Source organism: Ctenopharyngodon idella, chromosome 15, assembly GCF_019924925.1.
Source record: "Ctenopharyngodon idella isolate HZGC_01 chromosome 15, HZGC01, whole genome shotgun sequence".
Lineage (NCBI taxonomy): Eukaryota > Metazoa > Chordata > Actinopteri > Cypriniformes > Xenocyprididae > Ctenopharyngodon > Ctenopharyngodon idella.
In genome coordinates this window covers 21,935,404-21,951,248 of record NC_067234.1, presented here as the reverse complement: position 1 = coordinate 21,951,248, position 15,845 = coordinate 21,935,404, and the positions used below count along the sequence as shown (strand labels likewise).

At 35.9% G+C, this 15,845-nt stretch overlaps 1 protein-coding gene across 1 annotated transcript; it reads right to left on the bottom strand.

Annotated features, from left to right (window-relative positions):
* Positions 1–1,480: 1,480 nt before the first annotated feature.
* clca1 (chloride channel accessory 1) lies at positions 1,481–9,037 on the bottom strand. Its single transcript, XM_051861401.1, has 14 exons — positions 8,859–9,037; positions 7,403–7,540; positions 7,166–7,307; positions 6,975–7,080; positions 6,720–6,888; positions 6,063–6,296; positions 5,737–5,958; positions 5,464–5,644; positions 5,259–5,365; positions 4,947–5,162; positions 4,457–4,721; positions 4,189–4,353; positions 2,849–3,073; positions 1,481–2,697 (listed from the first exon to the last, which is right to left on the bottom strand). Exons 1-14 carry the CDS (start codon positions 9,006–9,008, stop codon positions 2,312–2,314), a joined length of 2,706 nt encoding a protein of 901 aa, XP_051717361.1. The 5' UTR covers positions 9,009–9,037; the 3' UTR covers positions 1,481–2,311.
* Positions 9,038–15,845: the final 6,808 nt, after the last annotated feature.

Below are 15,845 nucleotides of genomic sequence, written 5' to 3'. Positions count from 1 at the left end.
TGTACATTTATCCTCAAAATATGACTATGCCAAAGTGTGCCCGTTGTTGTTTTCAAGCTGCATGTATGTATCCCTAGTATATAAGCTTAGCTATGACTGTAGTTGTGTTAGTTTTATTCTAAACAATAAATTCAAGTATAAACTATATCTCCCCCTTTATGCCTTTGTCACCTGGCAAGTTCAGTCTCGTTGTAAACCTCTCTGAATGTTCTAATTAACAATGTATGTTACATTACTGTAAAATGCATTTTTCTATTTTTAATAGTACTTCAAAGAAAATGTACTCAGATCTGATACATCATATAGTATGCAAATTAGGTCATAAATGGAGACAAAGAAAAAGTTTGCCTGCCAAAATTACACCCTTGCCATTGGCTGGCGCGTCCAAGTAGGCGTTCTGGTTTGTTTGTCCTTAAAAGACAATGACACGCGTCTCTTCGTTGCAACAAGTTTTCTTTTGTCAAGCCTTCTTCATCCGTCGCCCGAAGACTTCACTCTTCAGATGGACTCTCTCTTCTTTATTTTCCGGTTATCTTACTCTTAAGTTAAAACCTTGTTTGAAAATCCTGCTGAAGAACCCTTTCTCGGAAAAGGACCAATCACTCCAGATTGCACGCAACTGAAACTCCTGAAGAAAGACGAAGCAACCTCAGCACCTGAACCTATGAAAGTATAGAACCAATCTTTTCGAAGCGTTTTAAGCTCCACGTGTAAGTTGAGTTTCCTTGCTGGCTCTCAAAAGTTTTAACTGTTTGTAATTTTGCCATTTCTTTGATCACCTCACCCATAATTTGAGCTAATTAATTAAATAGCTGTAATTCGTTACAATGACAAAAGTGCCCCCTCAACAATTATCAACAATAATTTTGTGGTCAATAAAACAAAAACCATGTGAATTATAACAATGTGTAAAAAACAGTAACGAATTGCTCAAAAGTCAGAAAAATCCTCCTTATTTTTACTTATGTCGTCGGACAGTCTGAAATATCATTAGGCTTTTATTCACATGTAAACATTCATCAACTCACACATCAGATATGGTAAATGGAAGTTCAAGCATGTTTGCTTGACATTCGAGAACTAATGAGGTTCATTCTCGTGTGTTACGCAGCACATTTGAGCTTCTACAAGAACCAAAGAGGTTTGTTCTTGCAGGTAAAGCAGATTCAGTTAAACTTATGTTTATGTTCGCTGATCAGTGTTTATAGGCTATGTGCATAAAAGCCTAAATGAAATCTGTTCATCATATAAAGCAATCGAGTCTCTTCAGAAAATTTGGAGCAAACTGCTCAATTTATATGAATTAGTTTTACAATCTCTTTATGAACTTTTCGAAGCGTCAGAGTGGTAGATGCGTGGACTGTCAATGGAGGAACAGAAATCTCTCAGATTTCATTAAAAATATTTTCATTTGTGTTCTAAAGATGAACGAAAGTCTTATGGGTTTGGAACAACAATAGGGTGAGTAAATGATGACAGATTATTTTTTTTTTTTTGGGGTGAACTAACCCTTTAACGCACAGATAGTAGTCTTGAGTTTTCTTCTGGGAACATACACGTCACAATATTCCTCATTTAAATAATTCCTGCCCAGGGCTTATGCAAAAGAAAAAAAAAAAAAAAAAAGAACCTGGTTGAGTTGCATTAGAGGCCATTTACATTAGCTTTTTATACGCTTTGGCCACTCGTTTACACGACAACGGCGTTTTGGGGGCCTGGCATATACATATAGGCTACAGCATTTTTAGTCCTTTTCACAGATCTGTGAATAGAGATCATTTTGACAACATTGTTATCTGTACAAAAAAAAAGTGTTACTCTGACAGACTGGGAAGAAAGCTACTGCAACAATGTCAAATAATGTGGCAAATAAGTTATTTTTGTTTAGCATTCGAGCATCACAACCTAGTCTAATAGAGCCCAAAAACAACTTCAAGACTTTGAAAAATGCCATAATAGGTCCCCATTTAAAATTCAAAGAATTGATTAACTAAAAATGTGCTTTAAATCATCATAATGAAAGTTTAATACATGCCTTACTGTACAAAAAATATTTGTATTCTTTTGTATTTAAAGTCACTCACATTTCAGAGGAAGATAAATCGATTGAGAATCTATTATAAATGAGAATTCTAAATGAGATGGCAATACATGTACTTGAAAAAATATTCAGAAAGTAAGAAATTCTGTTTGATAGAGATAACTGTTTTAAGAAATGTTCTAAAGTTGTTGCATGTACATAGTTATGTTCAAACTAGACAAAAGGATTGATTTATTTGTTTGCATCAGATTGTTAATTCCAGTTGTTGCTTTACCCAAGGCGTTTTCTGCGTTTCACTGCCCATGTGATTACAGCAACAACAAAGCATATGACTATAGTTACCACACACAAAGAAATTACTAGAACTGTCAAATTCAAGCCTGGGTTTGATATTGCAGGGGGTTTTGGATCAGGGAGGATCTTTGAAACTTGAGCAATGTTGGAGGTTTCAGATATTGCATTTTGTTCGTCCTCAGACTGAACTGCAAAGAAAAGTGTGGTGCCATTTTGGATTGTGAAACTGAGATTGAATGAATGCTGTTCAACTGATCCAGCCTCCTGCGGTGAGACGGCAGCTGTGTTGACTGCATGACCATTGCTGAAGCTTTCACGAAGCATTTGAAGGTCATAGCTCCACCTGATCTCATAGGATTTAGCTTAAAGCAAAAGAAACATGCCGTACAAGACAATTAAATTTACATTATTTCATGATCTAAACTTGAAACTACTTTTATGTAGTCAGTGAAGACATTAAAGAAATGAAAAACCTTGTATTTTAATTTCTGCTATAGTAATTGTATGCTTTACCTGTCCCTTGGTCGAGGTCCTCACCAGGAGCCGTCCAGCTGAGAAGCACAGAGTCTTCCTGGATCTCAGCACTCAGATCTGTGATTCTGTTAGGAGGGAAATTTGGTGGGGTCGTGCCTGTAAAAGCCACCTCAAAACTCTCACCGATGGCTGTCCTGGTGAAGCTTCCAACCTCAAGTGTTTCCTCGGAAACTGGAGGCTTTGGAGGGTTCAGCTCCACCACACCTGAAATTAGAGGAACCGCATTAATCTGCTTGATTCCGTCTGAAGGTTTTCTCCAAGCAGCTGTGTAGCTAAATATAGTTCCAGTTTGTGCATGAATTCAGAAGACTTTTTGCATGTTACATAGATACAAGTGTCTTTATGAGGGAGTAACTGAATCATTATCTCAAGCAATTCATTCAAAACAATCATTCATTCATTCAGTCACAAGCTGCATTCCAATTATCAGGGTCCCTACACAGTGTTCACATCTCTCTATTCACTGAGTAGGATACCTGTTAAAGATCACTTCACTTGACTAAATAAGAAGTTTGGGTTGCACTTTATTTTACAGTACATGTACTTACGTGTACTTACAGTGTATTTACTTAAGACAATACTGGTAAGGTAACTACAGGGGTTAAAGTTAGGTTTAGGGTTAGTACCTAGTTATTACCCAGCTATTGCAATTACTGTGATAAGTACATCGTATGTACATGGGGAACACGACTGTAAAACAAAGTTTTACAGTGCTACCAGAGTTTGAAATATGATGGTCTAATAATGCTTCTAAAATAATTATAATATAAATTACCATATGTTATTTGGTGTAATATGGCCTACATGTGTATATAATACATCCATGTATAAATGGCTGTTGCAATGTTTAATAAGAAAATATAAATTTTTATATTTTTATATTATTATTATATTTTTATATTTTATCTAATTATCTTATCTAATTTGATCATAATCATGATAGCTGCATTGTGAATTTTGTGTCTTGCACACTTTATACCTGCGAACAGCTGCGTACAAACCAGACATTGGACTAATTAAACTCCTTTTTATTTTTATTTTATACAAACTTTAAAGTGCTGGAGAGATGCGCAATAAATGGTGGGCACAATTCTGCTTTGGCGTTGTTTAGAATTATTACTGCTGGCAAAAATAGAATGTAACTGTCAATTTTGTGTCTAAAACTCAAGTTACTCAATATTAACTTTTTTTATTGAACTGCTGTATAACAATAATATCACACTCACAATTGTGCTGTTGGTCTGAATGCAGGTGTTTCTATTCAGATGTGATCAAGTATAAATGCATTTTCAACAAAAAAAGAAAAAAGAAGGGTTTACCGTTTACCACGTATCCAGGTACGTATGGGGCGCCAGTCTTTTTGGGGAGTGACAATCTGGCTTGTCCATCTTGATTCTTCACTCTTACTTTCAAGCTTATTCTGCCATTTTCAAGCTTTGTGAAATATCTGGAATAGATGCCATCATTTTGAAAAGCATCAGCTCCTGAAAAAGATGGATCTCTGAGTTATATCATTTGGAAATTTACATTATTTATTTATATTTTAAGTTAAGTGCACACTTGGAACAAGAATTATGGGTAATTTACCTGCTCCATTGTCCAGGAGTTGTAATTCTTGTGCGGACCCAGATTGGGACTCCAGGTAAGCCCACACTTCAGCCTTTATTACAGGCCTGTAATTCTGACTGACCTCAGCAAACACTATCATGGGTTTAGTGCCGTCACTGAACTGCTGGTTCATGCGGGTTTTGACTATGATAGGGGGAACATCAGCACGCGCCGCGTGACTCGTTACTGTTATAGTCAGAGCCTGAAGTGTTGTAGTTTGGATACTGTATTTCCAGTCCCCAGGCTAGCAAAAATATGCAAGCAGAAAAATAGAGGTTTGCTGTAAGTGTAGCTGAATCATCAGTGATACCTCCAAGATAAGTCTTAGTCTGAAGATACTGTCAAACACATTTTCATAAAAAAATATCTAAAACTCTTGGCCCAGATGCCTTTTATTGTGTTATAACAGTTTGTTTAGTTTATGGACTGAACTATAAAATGAATAACTGGTTCATAAAAGTTATCATACCTCTGCAGTTCCTGGAACATTCAAGGTGACTGTTTTCAGCACTATATCATGACTCATTTCTGTTTCACTGTAGGTTGAGCCACTTGGTGACTGGATGGAAATGATAGGAACACTTTGTTGATAGATTATTACAAAGCTGGTTTTGTTACCAACAGTCTGATCCACTGATACTGTCCCATTGAACCAGTCTGATGTTATTTCTCCAACACTTTCTAGCTAAAGAATGATAACAAAAGAAACATTAAAATACTCAATATCGATGACACTCTCAAATAATAATTGTATCATACAATGAGCGATCACTTGCCAAACCTGAACTGGGTCTTTTGTGTAATCTCCAGTTGATAATGTAAGTGAACCAAATGCATCCATTAACTGGTTGGAGGTGAGCTGATCATTGGATGAGAAGTAAATCCCCCCTATTTTCATCATGGAACAATTTTGCATTATATATAAACTGGCACTAATGTAAAATGATTTACTCAGATATAGATACTCATTTATTTTTTATATTTACCAGTTTGTTCCGCCATTTCCTCCAGTAATTTATCTGCACTGTCACTGAAAGCTATTGTGTGTATAATGGCACCACTGTTTATGGCCTTCTGACTACAAACATCAATCTTGTCTGTCGCCATACCATCTGTCAGAAAAATGATTTCATCTCCTAATACATCCTCATTGTCTGTTGAAAGTACCTGATGGATAGAAAATAGAGAGCATTTGCCTAGATTAAACTACATATACACTTTACATATTACAAACATAAAATTAACAATTAAAATGGCACCTGTAAGCCTAGATCGAGGCCTTTACACACGTATGTGTATCCACCTGCAAAGTCTGGCAGCAAATTGACGAGTTTCTCTCGTGTGGACTCATCAATAGTAGTCAAGGGGCTCAGAGTTTTAGCATCATCACTAAAGCTTACAATTCCAACACTGGCTTGATCCTCAATGATGATCTGCAGTAAATGTGTGGCAGCCTGCCGCTGTCGAAGGATTCTGGAGCCCTAGAAAATGGAACTCATTTAAGAGCATTGATATTCAGTGTGTAAAGGCTAAAATTATGCAGGTAATCTTGTTTCAAATGAAGTTTTTTTTAATGTTTGCATACTGTTGCCATGCTTCCTGAGACATCAAGGATGAGACAAATAACCCGTTGCCCTCGCTGCACAACTTTGAAAGTTGGTGCTGGTGGAGAGGATGATATTGGATTTAGAGAACGAAGTGTGTCTTTATCCACAGAATCCTCAAATATTACATTCCATGTCGGCTTGTTGCCACATTTTTCATTTTGCAGGTTTGGGGCTTCATAATTGTGTTGGTTTGCTTGACAAAATGTGCTCACCTAAAAAAACAAAATTTGTCACTAAACAAAAGTATGTCCCCTTCACTCAGCGTATCAGTTTAAGATGTCTTGTTGTAATTAACCAGGGAGTAAAAAAAAAAAAAAGAAAAAAAAAAAGAACTTGATTATATTTGAGTCCTCATATCACTGAATTTCAACTTTATATCTCAAGCAATGTCTGACAAACTTAAAAATTAATATTAGCTTCTTATAATTCAAACATTATATTTTGCAAATGTAACTTGTCAAGCAGATGTTGATGTAGATAATAATTGTGGGATGTAATGTCCAAATGACTTGGCAAACAGAAGAAGACAGTCCACGGCCCCAGGAAAAAAAAATCATGTACTGTATGCTGCAAGTTTAATTAGTTACTAAAGTAATTTGCTGGAATGTGTGGAAACATGCAAAGTTTGTACTTACAGAATCCAGACTTGGCATGAACATTATGGAGCTGTCTGTGTATTGGTTTTTGTTTGGAAAAAACTTGCAGCCTTCGGTAGGTAGAAAAGTTTGTGGATCAATGTGGCACAGTTGAAGAGATCCATCAGCATTAACATTATAAAGCAGCCCATCAATGAAATTGCTACACCTAAAAAATAAGCAAGAAATCAATAGTGATTGTAATTTCCAAGGACATTTTAATAATATTCTTTCTTTTTATTAACAGTTTATGACCTTGTAGCTACAACGCGGCCATTAGCGTGGTAGAATGGCTTTGTTTCACTGTATTCATCATACACGCCCCATCTCAGATGAGCCCATTCATGAACCAAGACCTTTCCTGCAAACAAACATTTTTGGTAATTAAACAAACAGATTACCGCATTAACCTGGATAAATGCTAAAGGATAACAGATGACATTCACCTCTTGGTCCGTAAAGCTGAATGACAGAGTCATTTAGGAGATAGTTTGGGGTTAAATGAATGTACTGAGCCTCCTTTCCACATTCATCATACTGATGAGCGTATGGCTCATCTGACTGAGCTTTATCGATTCTTATTTTGGCCTGTGTTTGACAGAGATTGGGTCAGCAACATCATATGTGAATGAAATGACTGAAAATTAATATTTTAAAAGATATAATGCCATAATGCTCTGTACCTTTTCATAGGACTCTGTTCTTGCTTTGTCAAATTCCTTACCATTCCAGTTGGGTGGAACGAGTATAGTTGCTTCTTTGAAATAGACCTTTTTATTCAATGCTTGATGAAGATAATTTGACCCTTCAGTGAACATGTCCTGTCAGAAGGAAAGTGAAAAGATAAAAAGAGAAAACTCAGTGTATTTATACAAAATTAATTATTAATTTGTTCATTCAAAGATACTATCAACAATTATATATATATATTCTTATTCTTATTATATATCTAATATATCTTATATATCTAACTTCTTATTATATTATATATATATATACACAATTATATATGATTATATACACTACCAGTCAAAAGTTTGGAAACATTACTATTTTTAATGTTTTTGAACAAAGTCTCTTCTGCTCATTAAGGCTGAATATATTTAATAATAAATACAGAAAAAAAACCAATAATATTGTGAAATATTATTACAAATTATGGTTTTCTATTTTAATATACTTTAAAATATAATTTATTTCTGTGATTCAAAGCTGAATTGTCAGCATCATTACTCCAGTCTTCAGTGTCACATGATCCTTCAGAAATCATTGTAATATGCTGATTTATTATCAATGTTGGAAACAGTTGTGCTGCTTAATATTATTTTATAACCTGTGATACTTTTTCAGGATTCTTTGATGAATAAAAAGTTAAAAAATATCAGCATTTATTTAAAATAGAAATCTTTTGTAACAATATACACTACCGTTCAAAAGTTTGGGGTCAGTAATGTTTTTCCTACTTTTTTTGGAAAGAAAGTAATACTTTTATTCAGCACGGATGTGTTAAATTGATAAAAAGTGATAGTAAAGATTTATATTGTTAGAAAAAGATTTATATTTTGAATAAATGCTGTTCTTTTTAACCTTTTATTCATCAATGAATCCTGAAGTATCACAGGTTATAAAATAATATTAAGCAGCACAACTGTTTCCAACATTGATAATAAATCAGCATATTACAATGATTTCTGAAGGATCATGTGACACTGAAGACTGGAGTAATGATGCTGAAAATTCAGCTTTGCATCACAGAAATAAATTATATTTTAAAGTATATTAAAATAGAAAACCACAATTTTAAATTGTAATAATATTTCACAATATTATTGTTTTTTCTGTATTATGAAATAAATGCAGCCTTGATGAGCATAAGAGACTTCGTTCAAAAACATTAAAAATAGTAATGTTTCCAATCTTTTGACTGGTAGTGTATATACTATCAAATATATATATATATATATATATATATATATATATATATATATATCTGTTATAGAAATATATACAAAATTAATTGGATTAAAAACATATTGGACCACAAAATCTTCTATAACATCTTTCAAAAACATTTAATGCACATAAAGTTTGTTAAATAGACAATAAAAAAAAATAAAAAAATAAAAAAAGCATATTCACCTTGATTTTATCAATGAGCGTGTTATTCTGTGGTACGTTTGAACTGATTGCAATGGTAATGTCAACATAACCATTTCCATCTAGTTTGATTCCAGTGGAGGTGGACAACAGCAACATCCATAATAAGACAAACACCGTTCTTGAGTCCATAGCTGTAAAGTTCTGATGAACAGCAACTCCTGAAACCCCGTTTTGAACCATATATAGTAAAAAATTAACTTTAAGTTCCTGATTACAGATAGAATGTCATTTACTGGAATGGACTTATATCAATTTAACTAGACAGGAACATATCAATAAAAAACACATTATTACAGTGCCATGGGGCAAAATGTTGGAGACAGCAATCAACAGCAAGCTGTTTAATACACTTTCCTTGACTGTAATTGCACAGGAAAGCACCTACAGTGCTGTCACACGGACCTTGAAATAAGGTCAAAAAAAAAAAAAAAAAACCCAATATTGTGAAATATTATTATAATTTAAAATAAATGTTTTCTATTCTTGCGATGGTAAAGCTGATTTTTTTTTTAAATAAATAAATAACAGCACATGAATCTAGCAATCTGCCACTTCTATAATTCAAAGTATAATTCAAAAAAACACAAATCCCTTTACATGAAATGTTATTTAATGTTAATTATTTAGCAGAAGGAAATAACTCCACATTATGTTTCTCTATCTCTGTCATTTACTCTCATAATCTGTTTATTGACTTTTTATTGGCTGGTTTATTGGCTGTTAAATTTCAAGTGCTGTCTGTGCTGCACTGTAAAAAAAAAAATGTGTTCATGATTTATCAGAACTGTGATGAACAACACATTCCAGGACAAAGGTTTGCCTTTGATTACATCTTGGTGGATTAATACAAAGGGCCCAATTTTAATTATCTAAGCGCATGGTCTAAAGCGCATGGCGCAAGTGCACTTAGGGCGTGTCCGAATCCACTTTTGCTAGTTTAACGACGGGAAAAATGGTCAGCGTGCCCGGTGCATGGTCTAAAAGGGTTGTCCCTATTCTCTTAATGAGTAATGGGTGTGTTTTGGGCATAACATGCAATAAACCAATTACAGTCTCATCTCCCATTCCCTTTAAAAGCCAGTTGCACTTGCGCCATGCCGGATTCGCTATTTACATGGCGGAATTTGCAAGCGGAAAAACCGAACGCTTCTCTAACGAGGAGATGGATCTGCTTGTGCGCGAGGTTATAGTGCACGAGCAGTCCATCTACGGGACAAGCCGGATTCCACCAAAGCAGTTTTATCTTTATACACACAATAATAATAACATTATGATCCTTTTATTTTTAATATTTGGCATGTTTGTGTGCTGCTGCGCATCCCTGTGTGTGTAATAAGCAAAGTGTACGCGCCTGTAGGCGCATATTACTAACGCGCTCTTTAAATAACAAAACAAATATTGCGCCATTGACTTTAGACCAGGTTTCAGTTGGTCAATGGTGCAGTCTATTTCAGTTGCCTCAAAATAGCAACGCGCCAACAATGCGCCTGAACACACCTCGTTTTCAGACCAGCACGCCCATGGGCGCACAGATGGGCGCAAATGCATTTGCTATTTAAACAACGTGGCGCAGGACATTAAAATGATAACTGCGTCGGGCTGAAACTAGTAAAAAAACACTTGCGTTGAGCCTGGCACTGCATTGCACCGGGTTTATGATAGGGCCCAAACTGTCCAGCGCCATCAGATAAAGATGCTAGGACAACAGCCAGACACCTCTAATAGAGGGCAAGAAGAAGACCTCTGGTACCAAGCCCGGGAAGGACAGGACTTTTCATTATTCTCCGTGCAGTTTCTGCCCTTGCCCCGTCTAACTCCTATGGTCTTGGTCTGTGACTGCCAGAAAAATTCCTCAAGACCTCTGGATGCAGCAGCAGTGGGTGAAACCAAGAGAGATCACAATGATCCATCTAAATCTATTCATAACTATGTTTGGAAATCTTAAAACTGATGCAATCTATATCCATTTCATATTTATTCAGAGAAATAAGTATGCTCAGTGACAGCTATTTGTAATGCAGTATCTTACACAAATTTCGCCGTTGATGTACAAATGAATGAATGCGTGACAGTTCAATCTTTTTCCATCATATTTGGTCACTATTTGGTGGTGGTTTGGAAAGTGAGAAATGCATTGGTAAACTTTAAAGGCACTTTAAAGACTCCCAACTTTGTGCTTTATACAAATGTGTTCCACGGGGGAAAGAGGGGTGGGCCACACTGTGTGTGTCCCCTCTGATGCCAGCAGCCAATCGCAGCACTGGAATGGAGAAGCGCCAAATTGCAATCTCCTCCTCATCGGAAAGGGATAAAGGTACCTTTCAACAGACACTCCTTGTTCTGAGTCCCGGCCCACAAGGGGTGAGACTGTAACAGATACAAGCACACTCTGAGCCTGTGGCACGTTACAGGGAAGGCAGCAACAGATACAAGTTTTGAGTCTCCCATCGGGTGAGACATAACAGATACACCATACCATTCGTCCAGAGTGACAACAACAGATTCCATGCTCTGAGTCTACAGCTTGTGAGGCAGCAACAGATACGACCATGTTCTGAGCCTCCAGTCTGTGAGGAAAGAGACATTAACAAACACTACGTTCATACTTTGTTCAGCGAGACAATAACAGATGTAGCGCGTTCTAAGTCTCCATGCCAGAGAGACAAAAGCGGATTGACCAAATCTCTAGGCCAGAGAGGCAGAAGACACAGGAGAGCAAACCTTCACTTCAAGACACCTTCATCTGCGTGTTCCAGATTGTTAAGGACCTTCTGCACCTACGCCAGGGCCTCATCTTCGTATTCCAGATTTTAGGACGGAATTCCGGCTCCTTTCCCCACTGCATTGTTACACAGCACAACCAGTGGAAGACATCCACTTTCCAGAGACCTTGGCATTGTTGTATTGTCTTTTTTAAAAATCTTCATTAATATATTTTATGCATAAAAACGTTGTCTAAAATTATTTAAAAATAGACATTCTATTAAAATATGTTTTACACTCAAGAAATTCTTACACAAATCACAAAACGTTTTCTCTTCCCCTTTCAATAAATATAAATGATTGAGTCTGAAGTGACCAATTTGACATCTTGTATATACAACCTTGTCATATCTATTTTCAAAATAATAACAATAATTAACTCCTTGAGTTAGTACTGGATTCACCTATTTTGTTATATACAGTGGTGGTCAGAATTATTGGCACCCTTGGTAAATATGATCAAAGATGACTGTAAAAATAAATATGCATTGTTTATCCTTTTGATCTTTAATTCATAAAATTAGCAAAAATCTAACCTTTCACTGAAGGAAAAGAATTGAAAGTGGGGGGAAAAATCACATTTTGAAATAAATGTTTTTCTCCAAAACACGTTGGCCACAATTATTGGCACGCTTTTATTCAGTAATTTTTGCAACCTCCTTTTGCCAAGATAACAGCTCTGAGTCTTCACCTATAATGCCTGATGAATTTGGAGAACACCTGACAAGAGATCAGAGACCATTCCTTCATGCAGAATCTCTCCAGATCCTTCAGATTCCCAGCTCCATGTTGGTGGTGCTTCTCTTCAGTTTACTCTACTCATTTTCTTTAGGGTGTTCTTCAGGTCAGGGGACTGGGACGACCATGGCAGAAGCTTCATTTTGTGCTCAGTGACACATTTTTGTGTTGGTTTTGATGTTTCTTTTGGATCATTGTCCTGATGGAAGATCCAACCATGGCCCATTATTGGATTTCTAGCAGAAGCGGTCAGATTTTGATTTTTTATCTGTTGGTATTTGATAGAATCCATGATACCATGTATCTGAACAAGATGTCCAGGACCTCCAGCAGAAAAATAGGCCCACAACATTAAAGATCCAGCAGTATATTTAACCGTGGGCATGGGGTACTTTTTATCCATGTGTGCACCAAACCCATCTGGTGGGTTTGCTGCCAAAAAGCTCTTTTTTAGTTTCATCCGACCATAGAAGCCGGTCCTGTTTGAAGTTCCAGTCGTGTCTGACAACTGAATTATGCTGGAGATTGTTTCTGGATGAGAGCAGAGGATTTTTCTTGAAACCCTCCCGAACAACTTGTGGGGATGTAGGTGCTGTTTGATAATTTTTTTTAGGCTTTCTGAGACTCAAGACTCAACTAATCTCTGCAATTCTCCAGCTGTGATCCTTGGAGAGTCTTTGGCCACTCAAACTCTCCTCCTTACTGTGCATTAGGATGATATAGACACCTGTCCTCTTCCAGGCAGATTTATAACATCTTTAGTTGATTAGAACTTCTTAATTATTGCCCTGATGGTGGAAATGGGGATTTTCAATGCTTCAGCTATTTTCTTACAGCCACTTTCTATTTTGTGAAGCTCAACAATCTTTTGCTGCACATCAGAACTATATTCTTTGGTTTTATTCATTGTGATGAATGATTAACAGAATTTGGCTTTTGTGTTTCCTCATGTTTATACTCCTGTGGAACAGGAAGTCATGGCTGGACAATTTCATGTTCATGATCACCCTGGTGTGCTAAAAAATGTAAATATGAATGGGAATATACTTCAGAGATATTTTACTCATAAAAAATTCTAGGGGTGCCAGTAATTGTGGCAAACGTGTTTTGGAGAATTAAAGATTATCATTAAAGGTTTTCCCCCCACTTTCAATTCTTTTCCTTCAATGAAAGGTTAGATTTTTGCTAATTTTATGAATTAAAGATCAAAAGGATAAACAATGCAGATTTATTTTTACAGTCATCTTTGATCATATTTACCAAGGGTGCCAATAATTCTGACCACCACTGTATGCATAAGTTGCATAAGTTCCATTCCGTTTTCCATTTATTGTAAATACGCAGATTCAATATAGGTTTAACGTCATATGCCTGTTCATTACCAGCCAATCCCATTTGGCTCGGTATCCAACAAAAAACAACATAAAAAAAAAATCTTGTTTCTTTAAAGAGTCCACTTTTCCTATTATGCTGATAATTGTAGGATGTTCAGTTTTCAAAGACTCAAGTGTTTGTAGGCAGGATTTAGAATCTGTGCAAATTGAAAAATTATGTTGTTGTTCTAGAGCTAAAAGTAATGCACAAGCTTCAGCCGTGAAAAATGAACTTTGTCCAGGGATACACTTGCCAAAACGTTTGGACCCATCACTGCTGTGGCAGATGACTGTTCGACTTTGACCCATCTATATAATGGTACATGAGATGTTGTATATTATCAGTATATGATTTTCTAATTTACATTAGAGGTAATATAACTGATGCTGGTTAATATCAAATAATCTTTCATTTATTTGTTTGATGCATAATAAGGTTCTTCACCTTATTAGTTTCAGAGAAACAATAGTTTATCTTTCCAAAAGATAACGTAACTCTTACATAGCCACACCCAACGTAATTTTTTTTTTTTTTTTTTTTTTTTGACATATGGATGCATTAGTCTGGTATCAACAAAGGCTCAGGGAAAAGACATATAAAACATGAAACTTTTTTAGGGGGGCTGAGTAGAAATTTAGGGGGGCTGAAGCTCTCCTAAAAAGGGCCTAGGGACGCCCCTTGCACACAGCTTACATACTTAAGGGGATAGTTCACCCAAAAATAAAAATTCTATCATCATTTACTCACCCTATGTCGTCCAAACCCGTAAGACTTTCGTTCATCTTTGAAACACAATAAAGATATGTTTAATAAAATCTGCTTCAAAAAGTCAATAAAGAGATTGTAAAATTAATCTATAGCTTTATACTCTGCTCATGCTTGACGTGCGAGAACCAATGAGGTTCATTCTCGTGTTATGCAGCACATTTGAGCTTCCGCACGTTTGTTCTCGCGCATCAAGCATGTACGATTGAGCTTCTGTTTATGTTTGCTGATCAATGTTTATATGTGATGAATAAAAGCCTAAATTTAATCTGTTCATAATATAACGTGAACGTGTCTCTTCAAAAAAAATTGGACTAAACAGCTCAATCCATATGGATTAGTTTTACAATCTCTTTATGAACTTTTTGACGCATCAAAGTATCAGTTGTGTAGCTACTAAACATCTATGGATGGACATAAATCGCTCAAGTTTTATTAAAAATATCTTTATTTGTGTTCCGAAGATAAACAAAAGTCTTTCAGGTTTGGAATGACATGAGGGCTATGAATGACATGATGACATAATTTTCTGGTGTATAGTAATTCTTAAATGTTGCCATTAAGTAATTCTCCCACTGACTGTCACTGGAGAATGAATGTTTTGCAAATTGTGCCTCTTTTGATTTCTTTTAACATTCAACCTCTATTAAAATGTGAAGACTTTATTTACAATTCTTAAAACACTGTGAGAATATCAACACTACTCCGATACACAAGGTGGCAGTAACGATGTCACAGTGTAACGTTATTCAACCACAAGCGGGAGCAGCAGAAATCGCACTGCAAAGCAAAGCAAAAGCTTACTGTTTCTATTAAAGTACTTGTCGTCCACCAGGGGGCGCTTGACGGCCCAGAAAGCAGAATCGATCATTAAGCCACATCCAAATCTCAGGGTTTGTTTTGTCTTACGGTGGACATTTGTACAACTAAATAAATAATCATGAAATTATATTCAGTCCACAGATTCCTATATGACAGACAAAACAAAAATCCGCCATAATAATATGTGCACGAGTATTTACAAAATTCTCTATTAAATAATCACAAACGACTGTCATTGGTTCATCATAATCAGCGCTGTAAAATGTTACACTTATCACGTGATAATGCCGGTTATATGACCAACGTAAGTAACGTTCTGCACAATAATTAATATTAGAAAAATGTCACATTCACAATTTTTAAATGCCGTTAAATTGAAAATACACAGTGAAGAGCCATAATAATTGTACACATATCGTATCTGATTAATTGGAAAACATCATTCGGACCGCTCATCTCTGCCTATGTCAGATTTCATGTTTCAGGCTAATGGCCGTTCTACCC